Below are 14,432 nucleotides of genomic sequence, written 5' to 3' on the forward strand. Positions count from 1 at the left end.
AATTCGGGTAGCAGTTCAATCATCTTCACCAATACAATTTTGCGAAGGTTCTAAAATGCAGCCAGAACCAGAAAGTAACTGGAAGTATTCCCTTACATTGTACATTACTGTGCTATTTTTGCACTTTTTTCTTGGTGATGCTTTATCATCCTTGACTTGTGTTTCTACCATATTGTAATATTCTTTACTATATTTTTACTTTAACCATGATATAACACAGGAAGGAACAGATAGTTTTGCAAATTAAAAAAAAAATGACTGAAAGAAGTGACTAGAAGTTTTCTAGTCTTCATATATGAACACAGTTCTGAAGCGAGTACAGGAATGGATCCTGATAAACTCAAGAGGGCTAAGGATAAGACTAACACTGTCCAACATAGTTGGACTATCGAACTCTCTCGAACGGCTGAATCTGGGCTAAACATCTGCAAACATGAAACACTTTCATGTTGTTAATTGTGTCACATTGCAGGCTCTAATTTAGCAGAATTTTTAAAAAGCCAGTTATATTTCTTCCTCTTGAGCAGCACGGTTTGGTCACAACAGGACATTATATGTTTCACTTTTGGGAAAAAGAAATACCAGTGTTAGCTTATGATGATTTTTTAGGCACTGCTGCTGAGAACCAGTTACTGCCAACAACATCCACATGGTTACTAGGTAACATAGTGATATCTGATTAGTGTCAATGGGCACCTAACATACAGCAGACAAGCTTTATGATTTTAAAGCAGCTTAACCAATTTCTGCTCCTCCACTCCTGAAACACAAAGTGTAACAGAGATTCCAGCCGGTGCAAAAGAACACGTGATTTAAATTTCAAATCCTGAAGTGCACTTTTCAAGCTCGGGTTCTGATGACAATCTGCGGTCAAAGAAATGAGCCAGGATGAGAGGGGTGATGATTGGCACATGGAATCCACACACAGATGGGCAAGGTTGTGTCAGGAGTGCTGCTCCCACCCACCTGTCCTTGTGCATTGGTGACGAGCTGCCCTGTGACTCCTTGAAGCCCAGACAGGGCACTGCCGAAGGCTTGTGAGCTGGCTATGGATCCCATAGCTGCTGCTGCGGCCGCTGCTGCTGCCTGGCTGGCTAGTGGATTGAGCTGAAAAAGAAAGACAACAGGTTGGCAAACTGGTGAGAGATCAAAGAGCTGCCACATACCTTGAGCTAGTTGCTGCACTGTGCGACAATTTAGCACTTGGGGAACAGCACATGGCGCAATAGTTAGCATTGCTGATGGCCCGGGTTCAAATCCAGACCTGGGGTGCTATCTGTGTGGAGTTTGTATGTTCTCCCTGTGTTCGCGTGGGTTTCCTGCGAGTGTTCTGGTTTCCTCCGACAGTCCAAAGTCGTACTCGTAGGTTAATTGGCTTCTTGGAAACTTGACCTGGGTGTGAGTGTGTGTACTGGCGTCCCATCCTGCCTTGTGCCTCTTGCTTGCTGGGATAGGCTCCGGTTCCCCTGCGATCCTTAAGTGGATGTACCGGTTAGAAAATGTATGGATGGTAACAGCATGTGTCTCTACTGGTGCATGGACTGTTAGGTTAGTACCATTGTTCCATTGTAAATCTTGTCTGAAACAACAAATCATTCAATAGATGCAGTATCCCTTCTGTCCTGTACCTTTCAAGATTATTTTTCTCTTTTAAATGACTATTCATCTATTTCTGAACAGTACTGTATATTAATGCTTACTTAGCCTCCAGATCAGACTAGCAAAAATATTTTCTTCTTCTTTTGTTTCCTGACTAATTATTTGTTTTGTCGTAGTGTCCTCAATTTACAAGAAAGCTTCCACTGAAACTGAAAAATATTTTGATGCTTACTTGTGCATTTGTACTTTTCATAAATCAGTTCACATTCCTGTTCAAAGAGTCCTGAGGGGAGTCGTTTGCAACGCCTTTTTCAACACATTACATGAATAATGTCCAGACACATTCTAGATTAACCTACCTGTCTTAATTATGGATATTCTGAAATGAAATGAAATATCTGGGATGCTTGTAAAATGTATCTTTTGTTTAAGTTCATATAACAAACTTTTTTACTCATATTTTCTCATTATTATTTAGAAGTACAACATATTTCCAGCTCTTACAAATCGCATCTTTGATCGCTTCTTATCTTTGTAATTGCTGGACCAAAAAGCTGTCATTTTTATAGGCCATTTATATAAGTAAAAGTGTAAAAGACTTCATTTGTCTTTATCGGTCCTTTCATTACCTGTCATTTGCAAAGAGGATTGATCAATTCTGTACAAATTTAAAGACTGGAAATAGGTCCAAACATTTGAGTGTATTGCAAAAAAAATGTTCTTTCACATTTAACACCCATTCACACAAGAAATTATGTTTTCCACCAGGAAACATGCATGTGAAGCCATTCATTTTCATTTTAAATTGCTTTATTTTTTCAGAGATCTCTCTTATGACGACCAGCTCCAACAATTAAGCAAATGAAAAAGTGGTCTGCATGCAGCATGCACTGTTTCTGTAGCACCTACTGTATGGATGTGTTCAGTTTGCTTGTGGTTTCAGAGAGACACTGTCTGTTCAGACCACGTACATTTAACAATAGAGGGAAGAAGCGTGGCAATGCATCACAGTAACCTGTCCTGTCACCCTCACCAACCACTTTGACTAAGAACTATTGCCTATTCCCTGCTCCTTTCGTAGGGTTTTTAAAAATGACAGTCTTTATCTTTGCACCATCATACCCACTACATTCTCTTGTAATAAACTCATCTGGTCCCAGAAATGAATATTGAGTGCCTTCTCACACTGATGGTTTGTTGCTCCTACAGGACAGCCTAATTCAACACTACTCTGTTGGAGGCAGAACACATGTAAAACTGACACATTCGTTTGGAAAAAGCTGATTTAGTTGTAATGCAAGAAAGGGAAAACCCATATTACACAGTCGAAGTAGATCACCGAAGTTGCTACCTGATACCTTGGAAAACTACAGAGAAACCTGAAATGTACAGAGCGCGTGACAGGGATCTATTAGTTAAGCAGTTCTCTGGCTGCCTTTGCACCTATGCAAATATATACAGTATATCTCTGTCAAATGTCATTTTTAACAGAGAGACTTCTAAAGAAACCACCAAGTGTAGTGCGGTTTGCTCATGAATAATTTTGTAAAAACGTAGCACTAATGCAATTACATTCTCTCACAGAAGACTAGAAACATTCTAGTCTAAATACATTCGCTAGCATCTTCATTGATAGTGGTTTCTAATCATGCGTTGTTTTTACGTAAAAGATGAAAAATGAAAAAACTGACAAAACACATATAGAAGCTTAGATAAACTGAATAACAGCCTTTTCCTCACCCACCCCCACAATCTAACCTAGCTTAATGTTTAAAAATGACAAATTTGATAGCAGCCTCATTTAAGGATAATATCTCTTTTACATTGAGACCATCACACTCACCATTTCTTTTTATTACAATCCATGGCCATATTTTATTACCATTTTCTGAAATCTAATGGAAAAAGTGACATCTACAATCAATACTTTTACATTGATAGTAAAGGTTAATCACAATAAATACGATACTACATTTCTTTATTTAAAAAAACAGGTTTTTGCAGAATTTACATTTCCAAGGGCTGATGAAATATTGTCACTGAGTCATTCATTCACATTATTATTTTTTGTTTTTTAAGCTTCAGTGGAAAGTGTGTCTCCTTAATAAAATGTGTGGATATGGTAACAGTCATTCACCATCCAGGTTCTGTCTCATCTCACCAGTCTTTCCCAGTCATGAGAATGGCTTAAATTTAAAGATGGTTTTAAACCATAGTTCAGAGTGTAGTAACATGATGGCAGTCTTGCAAATTCCATTGTTTTATGTCTTGCTCACAGGACAAATTGTTTACAGTTACATTGGAGCTCAACCTGAGACCTCTACTCTATTTTTATTTATTGCCATCGCCTTCAATGTGGATTTAGAAACAGCAGAAAAATGCCCTAAATTCAGATTTTATTCCATCTAAGAGTGTGTAACCAATAATATGTGATGAATATCCTTCAAATAAAGATGCTGTGTTTTGATATTTGGGTGATTAGCATGAAAGAAATCGTATAGGAATATGATTCCATTTGCATAGCTGTCTATGTTTTGCAATGCGCAGATTTAACTTATTGTATTACATGTGGCATTAGACTAAGAGAATTATCTTTCATTAGCATTAGCATTGACATTGTGACTGGCTGCTGTCCAATAATTGACCGGGGACAGAGAACGGTAGGGCTGTGCCTTCCTTAGGATGAGACGTTAAACCAGACGTTAAAGCAGGTCCTGACCGACCAGAAAGGGAGTGTCCATGGTACTTTTTAAAAGTATTGGGAAGTTAACCACAGATTCCTGGCTTAAATTCCACTCTGGACTTTCACAATCTGGCCATTCTTAAGTTCCTCCCTTATCAAACTGGTAGAGCGATTTCACTACTTTATAAATCTAATAAGAATTTTACACATCTAAAGCAACTGATTCGAAATATTTTCCAGACTTACTATATTGGGATCACAATAATGGAAAAAAATAAATCTAGTTAGAAAAATGTGTTTTAATGAAATAATAAAAGTCTTTTGACAACAGCTTTTATCTGTTTCAAAGTTGTTAACCAATCACTACTTGTCACGCTGTTTAGGGATTTTTCAGTTTTGTCTGCTAGAATGCTAATTTCCTTTTTTTCCAAATATGCTTGCCATGGATTAAATAAAATGATTCATTATGTGAATCTTGGATAATAAAGACAGTTGTGATTTTTTTTAACCAAAGAATGTACTATCTAACAAATTTTGAATTAAGTGCAAAATCGTGAACTTTGTCAAAGTACTGTATGGTTGCCATGTTGCCACTGGCAGAACAGAAACCTCTGGTCTCACCACAGGTGGGAGCAAGAATTTGCAAGGATTGTGATGTGAAACTGTCCCTTTGTGCTCACTAGTTGCAATAAGTAAATGAAAAACATGGTTTACTAACAATACTAATCCTTTTTTTGACTTTTTGAAAACTACATACAGAACATATATTTCAAATTATGCCTCACTGTCGAGCATTTGTCTGTTCAGAATATAGTGGACACACACATTACAAAGGACCTGATCAGCAGAAAGTCAAACTGTTTCCTTTTCCAAGGGATATTCAGCTAGCCAAGATGTGTAATAAACATGGGCACTGATGTTTATTACACATCCCAAGTTTCTCGATGAGATTCCGTGTGATGTACAATAATTGTAGGTTGTGCAGCAGACATTTTACCACAGAAATATTTAAATGTGATCTGCACCCTGAGTTAACAGGTAAGTATTTGTTGGCAAAAATGTCTCATGGTCGATATGTTGAATTCATCTCAATTGCACTCATTCATATCAGCTGTTTGGGTGTAGATAAGAGCTAAGTCCTGCTAGACTTTTCATAACCTCCAATGTAAATGATAGAGCACCTCTGCAAAACTTGAAATGAATATGAGTGTTTTTTAGTTGTTTGGCAGGTTGCTCTTTTTTAGTATCTGAAAAATCTCACTTTGTATGTGTAGGAAATTTGCTGAGATAAATATAAAATCACCTGACTTCTTAAAGAAAATACAAGCTAATAAAATAAACCGATCCCACCTACTCTGCTGCACTATTTTGGTTTTTCGAAGTAATCAGTACAACCACAGAGAAAATACTGCTCAGACATGAATTCCAGACCTTTGGGCTTGAAGAGGGAACTGCTTGCAGAGATGCTGCTGATTTGTAGCAAACTGAGGACATCCCTAGCCCTGGATGTGCTTGGCAAGTTGCACATAGTGTCTTGGAAAATCAAGGCCACAGCTTTGTGAAAACAGCTCCCCATCACAAAACTGGAAATGCAAGAACTATAAAACTCAAACACTAACCCACATAAGCACCTTTACTTGTCAAATCACCATGGAGCCCCACCATGGTCTGATGTAAGACAAACCTTTGCAAAGTGCTTAAACCTTTGCCACCATTCAATTTCAATGAGCTCAAGAAATGAGATTATTCCCAGACAAAGGCATATTGGCCTATCCTGTATTTAATCTCAAGGCACTGAATTTAAAAGCAGTCACATCATTTGATATTAAACTTTAAGGGTAATAACAGTAAAACAGTAGCATTGCCAGAAGCTTTATGTTGATTTCCGAAGCTTGACATTAAATATTGATTTACTAGGTCCTGTGGTGTGTCTTCACTATTTGTTGGTGTGCACCGTGAGAAGGCATTCTTTGTATGTTGAGTGTACAGTACGTACTGTATGCACTACCAAACTGTATTTCACACTTAATCATACATTTCCCATTCACACTCTCATCTCACAATACATTCAGTACATTACCACTTAAAGTAGTCCATCCTTCCATCCATTTTCAAAATGCTGTATCCAATAAAAGGTATGCGGGAGAATGAGACTATCCTGGCAAGCAACAGAAACAAGAGGGAATACACCCTAGACAGGATGTCAGCTGATTGTAAGGCAGACATAAGACTCACAGTCACACCAGGGATAATTTTCAATTGACCTACTGTACTTGTACTGTATGTTTTTGGACTGTAGGAGGAAGAACCAGAGGACCAGGAGGAAACCCACTCAAACTTGGGGAGAACATGCAAACTCCATGCAGACAGCACCCAAGGTCCAGAAGTGAACGCAGGATTCCAGGGTTGTGTATCAGCAGTGTTAACGAATGCACCACCATGCCACTTACCACATACAGTGGTACAGTTAATAAACCCATAGCAAAATCTACTGTATACTGAGTCAGGCATGAGCAGTCATAGCATTTCAGATGTTTAACATTTAAGGTTTAAGACAACATTTAAGATGTTCTTGTTAATTCCTTGAATCATTCTGATTTAAGATTAAAGACATCAAAAATACATTTAAGCAACTAATAACACTGTGAATCACAATTATCTTAATCAAGATGTGTCTTTATGTGTTAAGCACAGTCTTGTGATGACACTTCACTCTGAACATGTGTTCCTAAGAGGTCTACAGCCTCATACTGTATAACTTTATACACCGATTCTGATATGCTGGGCTCAGCCTCACCCCCAACTCATCCTTACTGAAGAGAAAATTTTAATTCAAAAGCCTTCCTCTGCTAAATTCTGCAAATGGAGACATGATACCACCGGATAAGAGGCATTGCATCCGAGTGAATTTATCTCTCATAAATATCTTCGAATAAATATTACTTTATGAAACTTAGGGACTGGATGGCGAAAGCTGCTGAAGTGCTACCAGTGAGGCAAATCCAGGCACATCTTACAATATCCTGAGTGATTGCATTAAATGATAACCCTCCATTCAAGTCTTCCTGTATAGATCCTTATGCAGTGAAGTTTGATCATTTGATGTGTGATAAGCTGCTCTTCCTGCTGCAGTTATGCTTAGCAGTGAATTACTTTATCAAAAGAACTCCCTCTAAGGAGGTCCAGCAGGGCCTGCTCTTGCCTTTGGGGATATTGGGTAAGTGGGATACATGTTGCTTGTGAAGGAAACATATTGAAGCCCCTAGGAAGTGGGCAAAAGGCTAGCCTAGACAACCGTGCCTGTCATTTTTTATCAGAGATGATAGCTACTGTACACAGAGGGCTGTGAACCCCAAGCAGTTTGTACTTTATTGGTAGGTATTACAGCTCTGGATCAAACCATTTTTGCAGCTCCAGCAAGCTGCATAAAATCAAAACAGGGCCAGGTAGCCTGAGGAGGGACCACGACCACAGGCTCCTACCTCCAGCCAAGAGAAACAGCAACAATTCTATTGGTTTCTCCCCACAGGTTTAAATTCAACACCCCCCCACTTTTCATACCTTACCATATTTAATTTCTCAAAAAACGTTTCTAATTTTCGGAGAGCTGTGGGCAGTCTTTTTTTGGAACAAGGCTCCAGGTGGATAACACAGCACTTTCCTCTAGGTGTCTTCAAGTTGGAGCTCTTCCATCTACATTATGGGCATGACATGCTGTCTCAATTATATATTTAGTGTGGTCTGACATCAGACAATATACTGGCAAGTGTCTGGAGGTTAAAATAAAAAATGAAGTTTTCTAACCTGACAACAGTAGTATTTCATTTCTGCGACCTATAAAATTTTAACTCAGTTTGTCAGTGCTGCCTTGAGACATTTAATTTCAGCATTTCAGCAAAGCTATTTTTAAAGCTAAATCCCCTCAAATTAAACACATAATTTTGTAACTGTAAACAGGGAGTAAGAATGGCCATCAATGCATGAGCCTATGAATTCCTAGGGATATGTATGCTTAGGACAATCCAATCAGACAATAGTTATTCAGACATGTCTAAGCAACACACAGGCAACACAAAAGAAATAGCTTTTGTAAACAAAACACATTGTATGATCTAAAAATTTTCTAATGGCTTTGTGTTGTGAATGCAATATAAAAAAAATATTCACTATATTTCCTTCCTGTGTATCCGTACTTATTAATCCTCTTAGAAATATAGACAATGTTTCTGCTTGTGGTATTCACAAAGTAATCATCCCTCTCATGCCATACAGAATTCGTGCTATCACGATTATAGTCCCCCCTCCTTAAGGGTGCTCCAGCCCTTTCACTTTAGACTTAAATCTGTGCATCTGACCCCTTTTCCCTGCCAACCTTAAAAGCCAGGCGCTGACGTTCATCCTGGCTCTGCATCTGGCTTCTGCACCGTGCGAGTCCGGGACCTGGAAGCGCCTGGTCCCGTTAAGGTTTTAATCTCTGTTCCCGTTCCCTGTCCGCCGGTTCCAACCTGATTCATGGTTTTAATTCCTTATTTGGATGGATCTCCTGGCTATGGACTTATTCTTGTGTTTTTGGATACCCTCTATGGATTACTTTTGGATTGTTTGCCTCGGCCATACCTCCCCCGTGCACCAGCGCACTTTGGACACGCCCCCCTGTTTTCAGCCCCGTATCCCTGCATGACCTTTTCCTAGTGTTTCCCACTTCTTCGGATTGTGTCGTCCGCATAGGGTCCGGAAAGAACTGTTCGTTACAGTGCTACTCCATTAGGTGAATTTTTGGTACTGAAAATCTGACAAATATAATGTATATATAAAGAACATGTTTTTTTTTTAAGAAACATCAGCAGAGCATTGAGGAAGGCCAGGAAAGTATCTCTTTTTTTTATGAAGTAACCTAAAAGTGCTAAAGCTGGAGAAGAAGGCTTGTTTTGAAGATCTGACTTTTTGAAGATCAGCTCTCTGTTCTGGAGTCTCTGCAGGAGCCCCACAAGAAAAGGCTCTGGAGGGAAGGTGAGAGCGCCAGGCAAAAGAGGGAGGGGGAAAAAAAGACAGCATCAATAACTTGATGATCCATTTGAAGGGAATGGTGGGAGCTTACAGTAGCACTCAGAACATCCTTTACACAGTGTGAATCGCTTTATGATTGTCTGCGTAATTCCCTCCTTTCGGGCTAATGCCATCCAGTAAGCCTTTTCAAAAACCCACTCCAGCAAAGCATCGCTTTTGCTTTTTTTCTCAATAATGTTGATGGTGGAGCCCGCACCATGGAGCTTTAAACACACATGAGGAGGGGAGAGCCGGGTTTGACTTCTAAACAGGCGATTTTCTACAGCAGTGATTTGTCACACTGCTACCAAGGGAAGCAGAAAATAACAGACCTGCATGATCACAGCTAACCCCATGATTTAAAGTGATTGCATGTGTTTCTGTAGATAAACAATGATTTTTCTGTTTGCAAACTGCACATAAAATGCATTTTATATGTTTTTTTTTTCTATTTCATGTATACTAGTAACACACGTATTGTAGATTATACCAGCATTTTCCCATTGGTTTTCTGTTTGAGCTACCCAGTCTACCCAGCTATTTACCTTACTGGGGGAGGAACATACTGGTATCAAACAGCCACAATCCAGCATAATTTGGGGGTTTATCAAAACAATAAATTTTCTAGTTACTTGGAAAAAAAGAAGTTTAGGATTATTATCTTGTAGTCTATTCAATTAAATCAAGTGTATTATACTTCATGAGAGCTGGGGAGAGTTAAGGTATAGGTAATGCTCACTCTATTTTTTAAATGATCAAATTACCCACTTAAGTACTAACATTTAATCACTTGAAGTCTGTAGAAAACTGCAAAACAGTGACTGTCCAAGAGCTGAGCAGCCCTGACTTTATCTATGAACAGAGCCGGTGTTTATAGGAGAGAGTTCAGGTTGTCAGGCCACAATAACTTGGTGATACATGTAAGATCATAAAGACAACTTAGACATTCTACTGAGTTTGTGTTTTCAGTGAGAAGCTCTCCAAAAACTTGACAGTAGTCATTACTTCAATCTGTTCATTTTCTACCTTCCAATTCTGGGATGTGGGGAGCCAGAGCCTATCCCAGCAGTCAATGGGAGCAAGGTAGGATTCACCCTAGATGGAATGCCAGTGACAGACACAAACATGGACATACAGTATGCACACACTCATACAGAAGCCAATTAACTTGCCAGTACGTCTTTGAACTGTGAGAAGAAACTGGAGAATCCAGAGAAAACTCACACGGACATAAAAAAACTCCTTGCAAAGAGCACCCCATGAATTGAACCGAGGGCCACAGCACTATGAGGCAGCAATGCTAACTAGTGGGTCATCATGCTCTCCCTGTGATCATTCCATTTAAAACAGAACGATGAATAAATAATAAGATTGTGATACACAGTAATACAAAAGAACATCAGTTTCAATGATTCTGTTTCCATATGAGCTTGTGTCACACATGTTTTATGAATAAAAGCATCAAAGGATGTCCCTTTCAGTTAAACAACTCAAAAGTAGTCACTTTTATAGCAGATCCCACAACATTAATGATAACTCCTCAACATCGCTGTAAGAAAAAGCTGTCCATGTTAAGGCCAATAAAGTTACAGGGTGATACACCCAGCTGTTTCTGAGAAAGGAGTGCTAACTCATGGAAAAATTGATGGATACATTTGCATTAAATTTTCTGGTCTCTAAATTTGTCTTCAACACCGATTTAACCTTGATCCAGTTGGAGAGGTAAAAGGCTCCCCCCTTCGAAGAGACACATTAATCCACTGTCACATTCTTATACTCCTCATTCTCCCAGAGTTAATATTGAATAAACATGGGTCAGTAGAGACAAATTGCAACACTAAAAAGAAAGAAAAATGTGAGGAATGTTTTATTGTCACCACTAGCACTGCACTTTAAAAAAATCCATCTTTTGCCCCCCCAAAAAAACTTTAACTGCATTACATTCATCGTCCGACATACTTACCATTTGACCACTGGGGTCAGCAAGTGCAATAGCCCATGTAATCTCCTGAACGGGAGAGAAAAATTGGGCTCGGCGCTACCATACAGGCTCCTGAAAACAAATGCTTCATATAAAAAAGCTTGTGTTGTGCCTGTTCCTTTGTGTGTCTCTTTAGCCATTTTGGGCATCTACAGTACAGTACAAACACACACAATGCAATAAATGTGATCCCCTTTGTTTATCTGTATGACTCCCACTACAGTATTTCTTCAACTGAGTTTGCATGCAGGTCTCTTGAGTCAAACATTTAACTTGTTTCTAGTTAGATCACATCCACGAGAGGCCTATAGAATTTGCCAAAAACCAAATTTACAAAAATACAGTCAGAAACTATAAGCACTTAAAGATCTTAAAGACGCACAGTATGATAACATGCATTACCATGGCACTATAATAATACCTAAGCAACACAAAATCAAACACAAGCCAGAGCAGAGACAAACACAGGAGTAAATAGAGGCTTTATCCTTGTGTTACAACAGAGTCTCAAGAAGAAACATGGGGGTGACATTTGTTCATAAGTGTGCGAAATGTTGTTTTTGGAAAGTTGAAAAATTGTCAGTGTGTACCACTCATGGAAAACATCTGTACAACCCTTATGCTTTCTTATTTTATTACCTGGACAGTTTATATCAATGAGGTCTGTTTCTGTTTTTTTAAAGGATTGGTGACCCTATCTCATGGTCACCCTAGATTGTGATGGCAAAGTACTTATGTTGCCTTAAAAGGTGTAGGTATTGTATTCACATAGAATTAGAATAAACAATTATATACTTAGAACATTATGCCAAGTACAGGGGCACTGTATTTGAATCTGTGCTGTTTACAGGTGTCCTGGTGGGCAGAACATAATATATTTCACAGAGGACACAATTTTATTAAATGAAAAAGCAGGTCATTCCTTGCCCTGGATTCGCTTATTTGAGGGCAATGGAACATCCGAGATGACTGAACACAGAAAAGAATGTGAGACAATGAAATAAAAAAATCTATCGTGTTCAAACATAATCCCCGTTTTCAAAAATGCCACTTCCTTCCATGTATTTTTAAATGAGCTATGCAATGTCTACATCAATTCTCTTGCAGGTAGATTGTATCTGCCATGTTGCAACTTGCTGCTGTTGATTTGTACTACTTTACTTGGCATAGAGAATACTTCATAATTATTCTTTAACTAACCGTCATCAACCGTCAGAATCAGCTTTCACTGGCAGTGTTTTACTCAGCTTCAGGGAAATTAAGAACTATTAAGCATGTAGTAGACTGTTAGTGTATGTTGAAATAGATATCAAGACATTCAATAAGACATGGTACATTATAAACCTGAGTACAGCATAGTCTTTACGTTCAGCATTAACTGAATAATATTCAGGGCTTACTTGAAATTTTAGCCCATTTTCTAATTTCCTTACAGGGGTCACAACAAAAAAAACTGTCAGAATTGACAGAACTGTCAGTTTAACTGCCATAATAGAGGTCTTCCAAAATAAATCCAGTAGACGCCACGGAAATGCAAACAGAAAGTGCCTTCAAGAATTTGTTTTCTCCATAATTACCAGGGTGCAGTGGCTCTTCTTCTAACCTCTAAACTGGAGAAAGGCGGACCAAACTCAGAAAAAAAAAATTACATTTAAAAATACAGGGAACGTGGTGATGGAAGTTTTTTTCTTCTTCTGTTTCTCCCTCCCTAGTCTTTTCCACTTCTCTGTGAACTTAATCAACTGTGACATGAGAAAATACACTGGGCTCGGCCAGCAGGAATCCTCCTGCCACCTAAAAATGTCCTCAGCAGTCCACTGCTTGAGACTCTACAATGATCCTTCCGACATCAATTTTGCACATGTACATCAAAATGCCATTAGAAATGCTTACAAACCCCTCTGACTCGCAGGGCCCCCTCGCTTGGCCGCTCCAGCCGAGAGCTTGCCTCTAAAGACTCCCCAGCGATCGGCAAAAGAGTTTGTTTTTTTTCTTTTCGATTACTCATTTGAAAGCTTTTGGCTGCAGAAGCGGCATCTTGAGGAGGGGGGTGAAGATGGAGAATCCAAAAAAAAGATGACAAAAAAAACCCATCTCAATGACGGGTCCCCGCATTTTCGAACATTCTGAGTAGAAATAAAGTATCAGATAGCTCACTGAAAGAGAATGAAAAGCGCTGGATGACAAACTAGCATGACAAGTTATCTTGCAGCACATGATTGGGCTCAAGGTCGACCGCACTGGCTATTTCAGAATCTCCAATGTGCTTCTGTGAGGGGCGTTCGCCAGCGCTCATCTTAGGAAGTTGCTAATGTCAATGAAAGCAGTCATATTTAATGAAACTGAAGCAAGCAAATAAAATAAGTATACTATATTGGAAGATTATTAATATCAATCAACATAATTGGTTGCATTTTAAAATTCCTCTCAGTATACAGTACGATTTAAATACATATATCTATATATATTTTAAACAAATATATCAAACAAAATCACCAATAATGCAAACAAAAATACAGATAGAAGAGTTATTATAAGTATTCAGTATGAAATAGATGCACTGTCAAAATGAAATCATAAAACCACAAGTTAATATTGGGCTTGTTCTACCTGAGCTTAAATATAATCCTGGCAGTGTTGAAGTATGGACCTAATCAGCCTCTGCACTGATTGCTGTAGGATGTTCTGACAATCTTCCTGTGTGGCTACGGCCAGCTGGCACAGGTTGGTAAATCACAGTTGCCTCCTGGTGATGGCATCACACAGTTCAGGAGGCATAGATGGCAAGATTGACATTGATTTCCCTGTGTGGTCTTGTGCTGTCCTACTGGAAATGTCATCTGAGCACTAAGGTTAACCTCAAATCCTTTCCCACGTCATCGCACTTCCAAAAGGGGACAGTTAACGTACAGTATTGCTCTCCATAATGTCTCCACACACCCTCTTCCATTAGGCCTGTCAAGGGGAAAATGGCTCCACTGGTGAATAAAACACTACTACTGTATCTCTGCCAACACCTCAGATGCTGGCCCATGGAAAACAAAGATTGAATCTCCCAGCTCTCAATGTATTACCTTTATATGGACACAGAACATGAATATCAAGAACATTTATTAGTTACAA

The 14,432-nt window shown here is 38.9% G+C and overlaps 1 protein-coding gene across 1 annotated transcript in view; it reads right to left on the bottom strand.

Moving 5' to 3' along the window:
- pou6f2 (POU class 6 homeobox 2) overlaps positions 1-14,432 on the bottom strand; it is a 202,188-nt gene that overhangs the window by 37,651 nt on the left and 150,105 nt on the right. The window contains exon 6 of the mRNA XM_088643523.1: positions 967-1,107. Coding sequence (XP_088499649.1) covers positions 967-1,107 — 141 coding nt within the window. The remainder of the gene's footprint in view (positions 1-966; positions 1,108-14,432) is intronic.

The sequence above is a fragment of the Lepisosteus platostomus genome, chromosome 8, assembly GCF_059453375.1.
Source record: "Lepisosteus platostomus isolate fLepPlt1 chromosome 8, fLepPlt1.hap1, whole genome shotgun sequence".
NCBI lineage: Eukaryota > Metazoa > Chordata > Actinopteri > Semionotiformes > Lepisosteidae > Lepisosteus > Lepisosteus platostomus.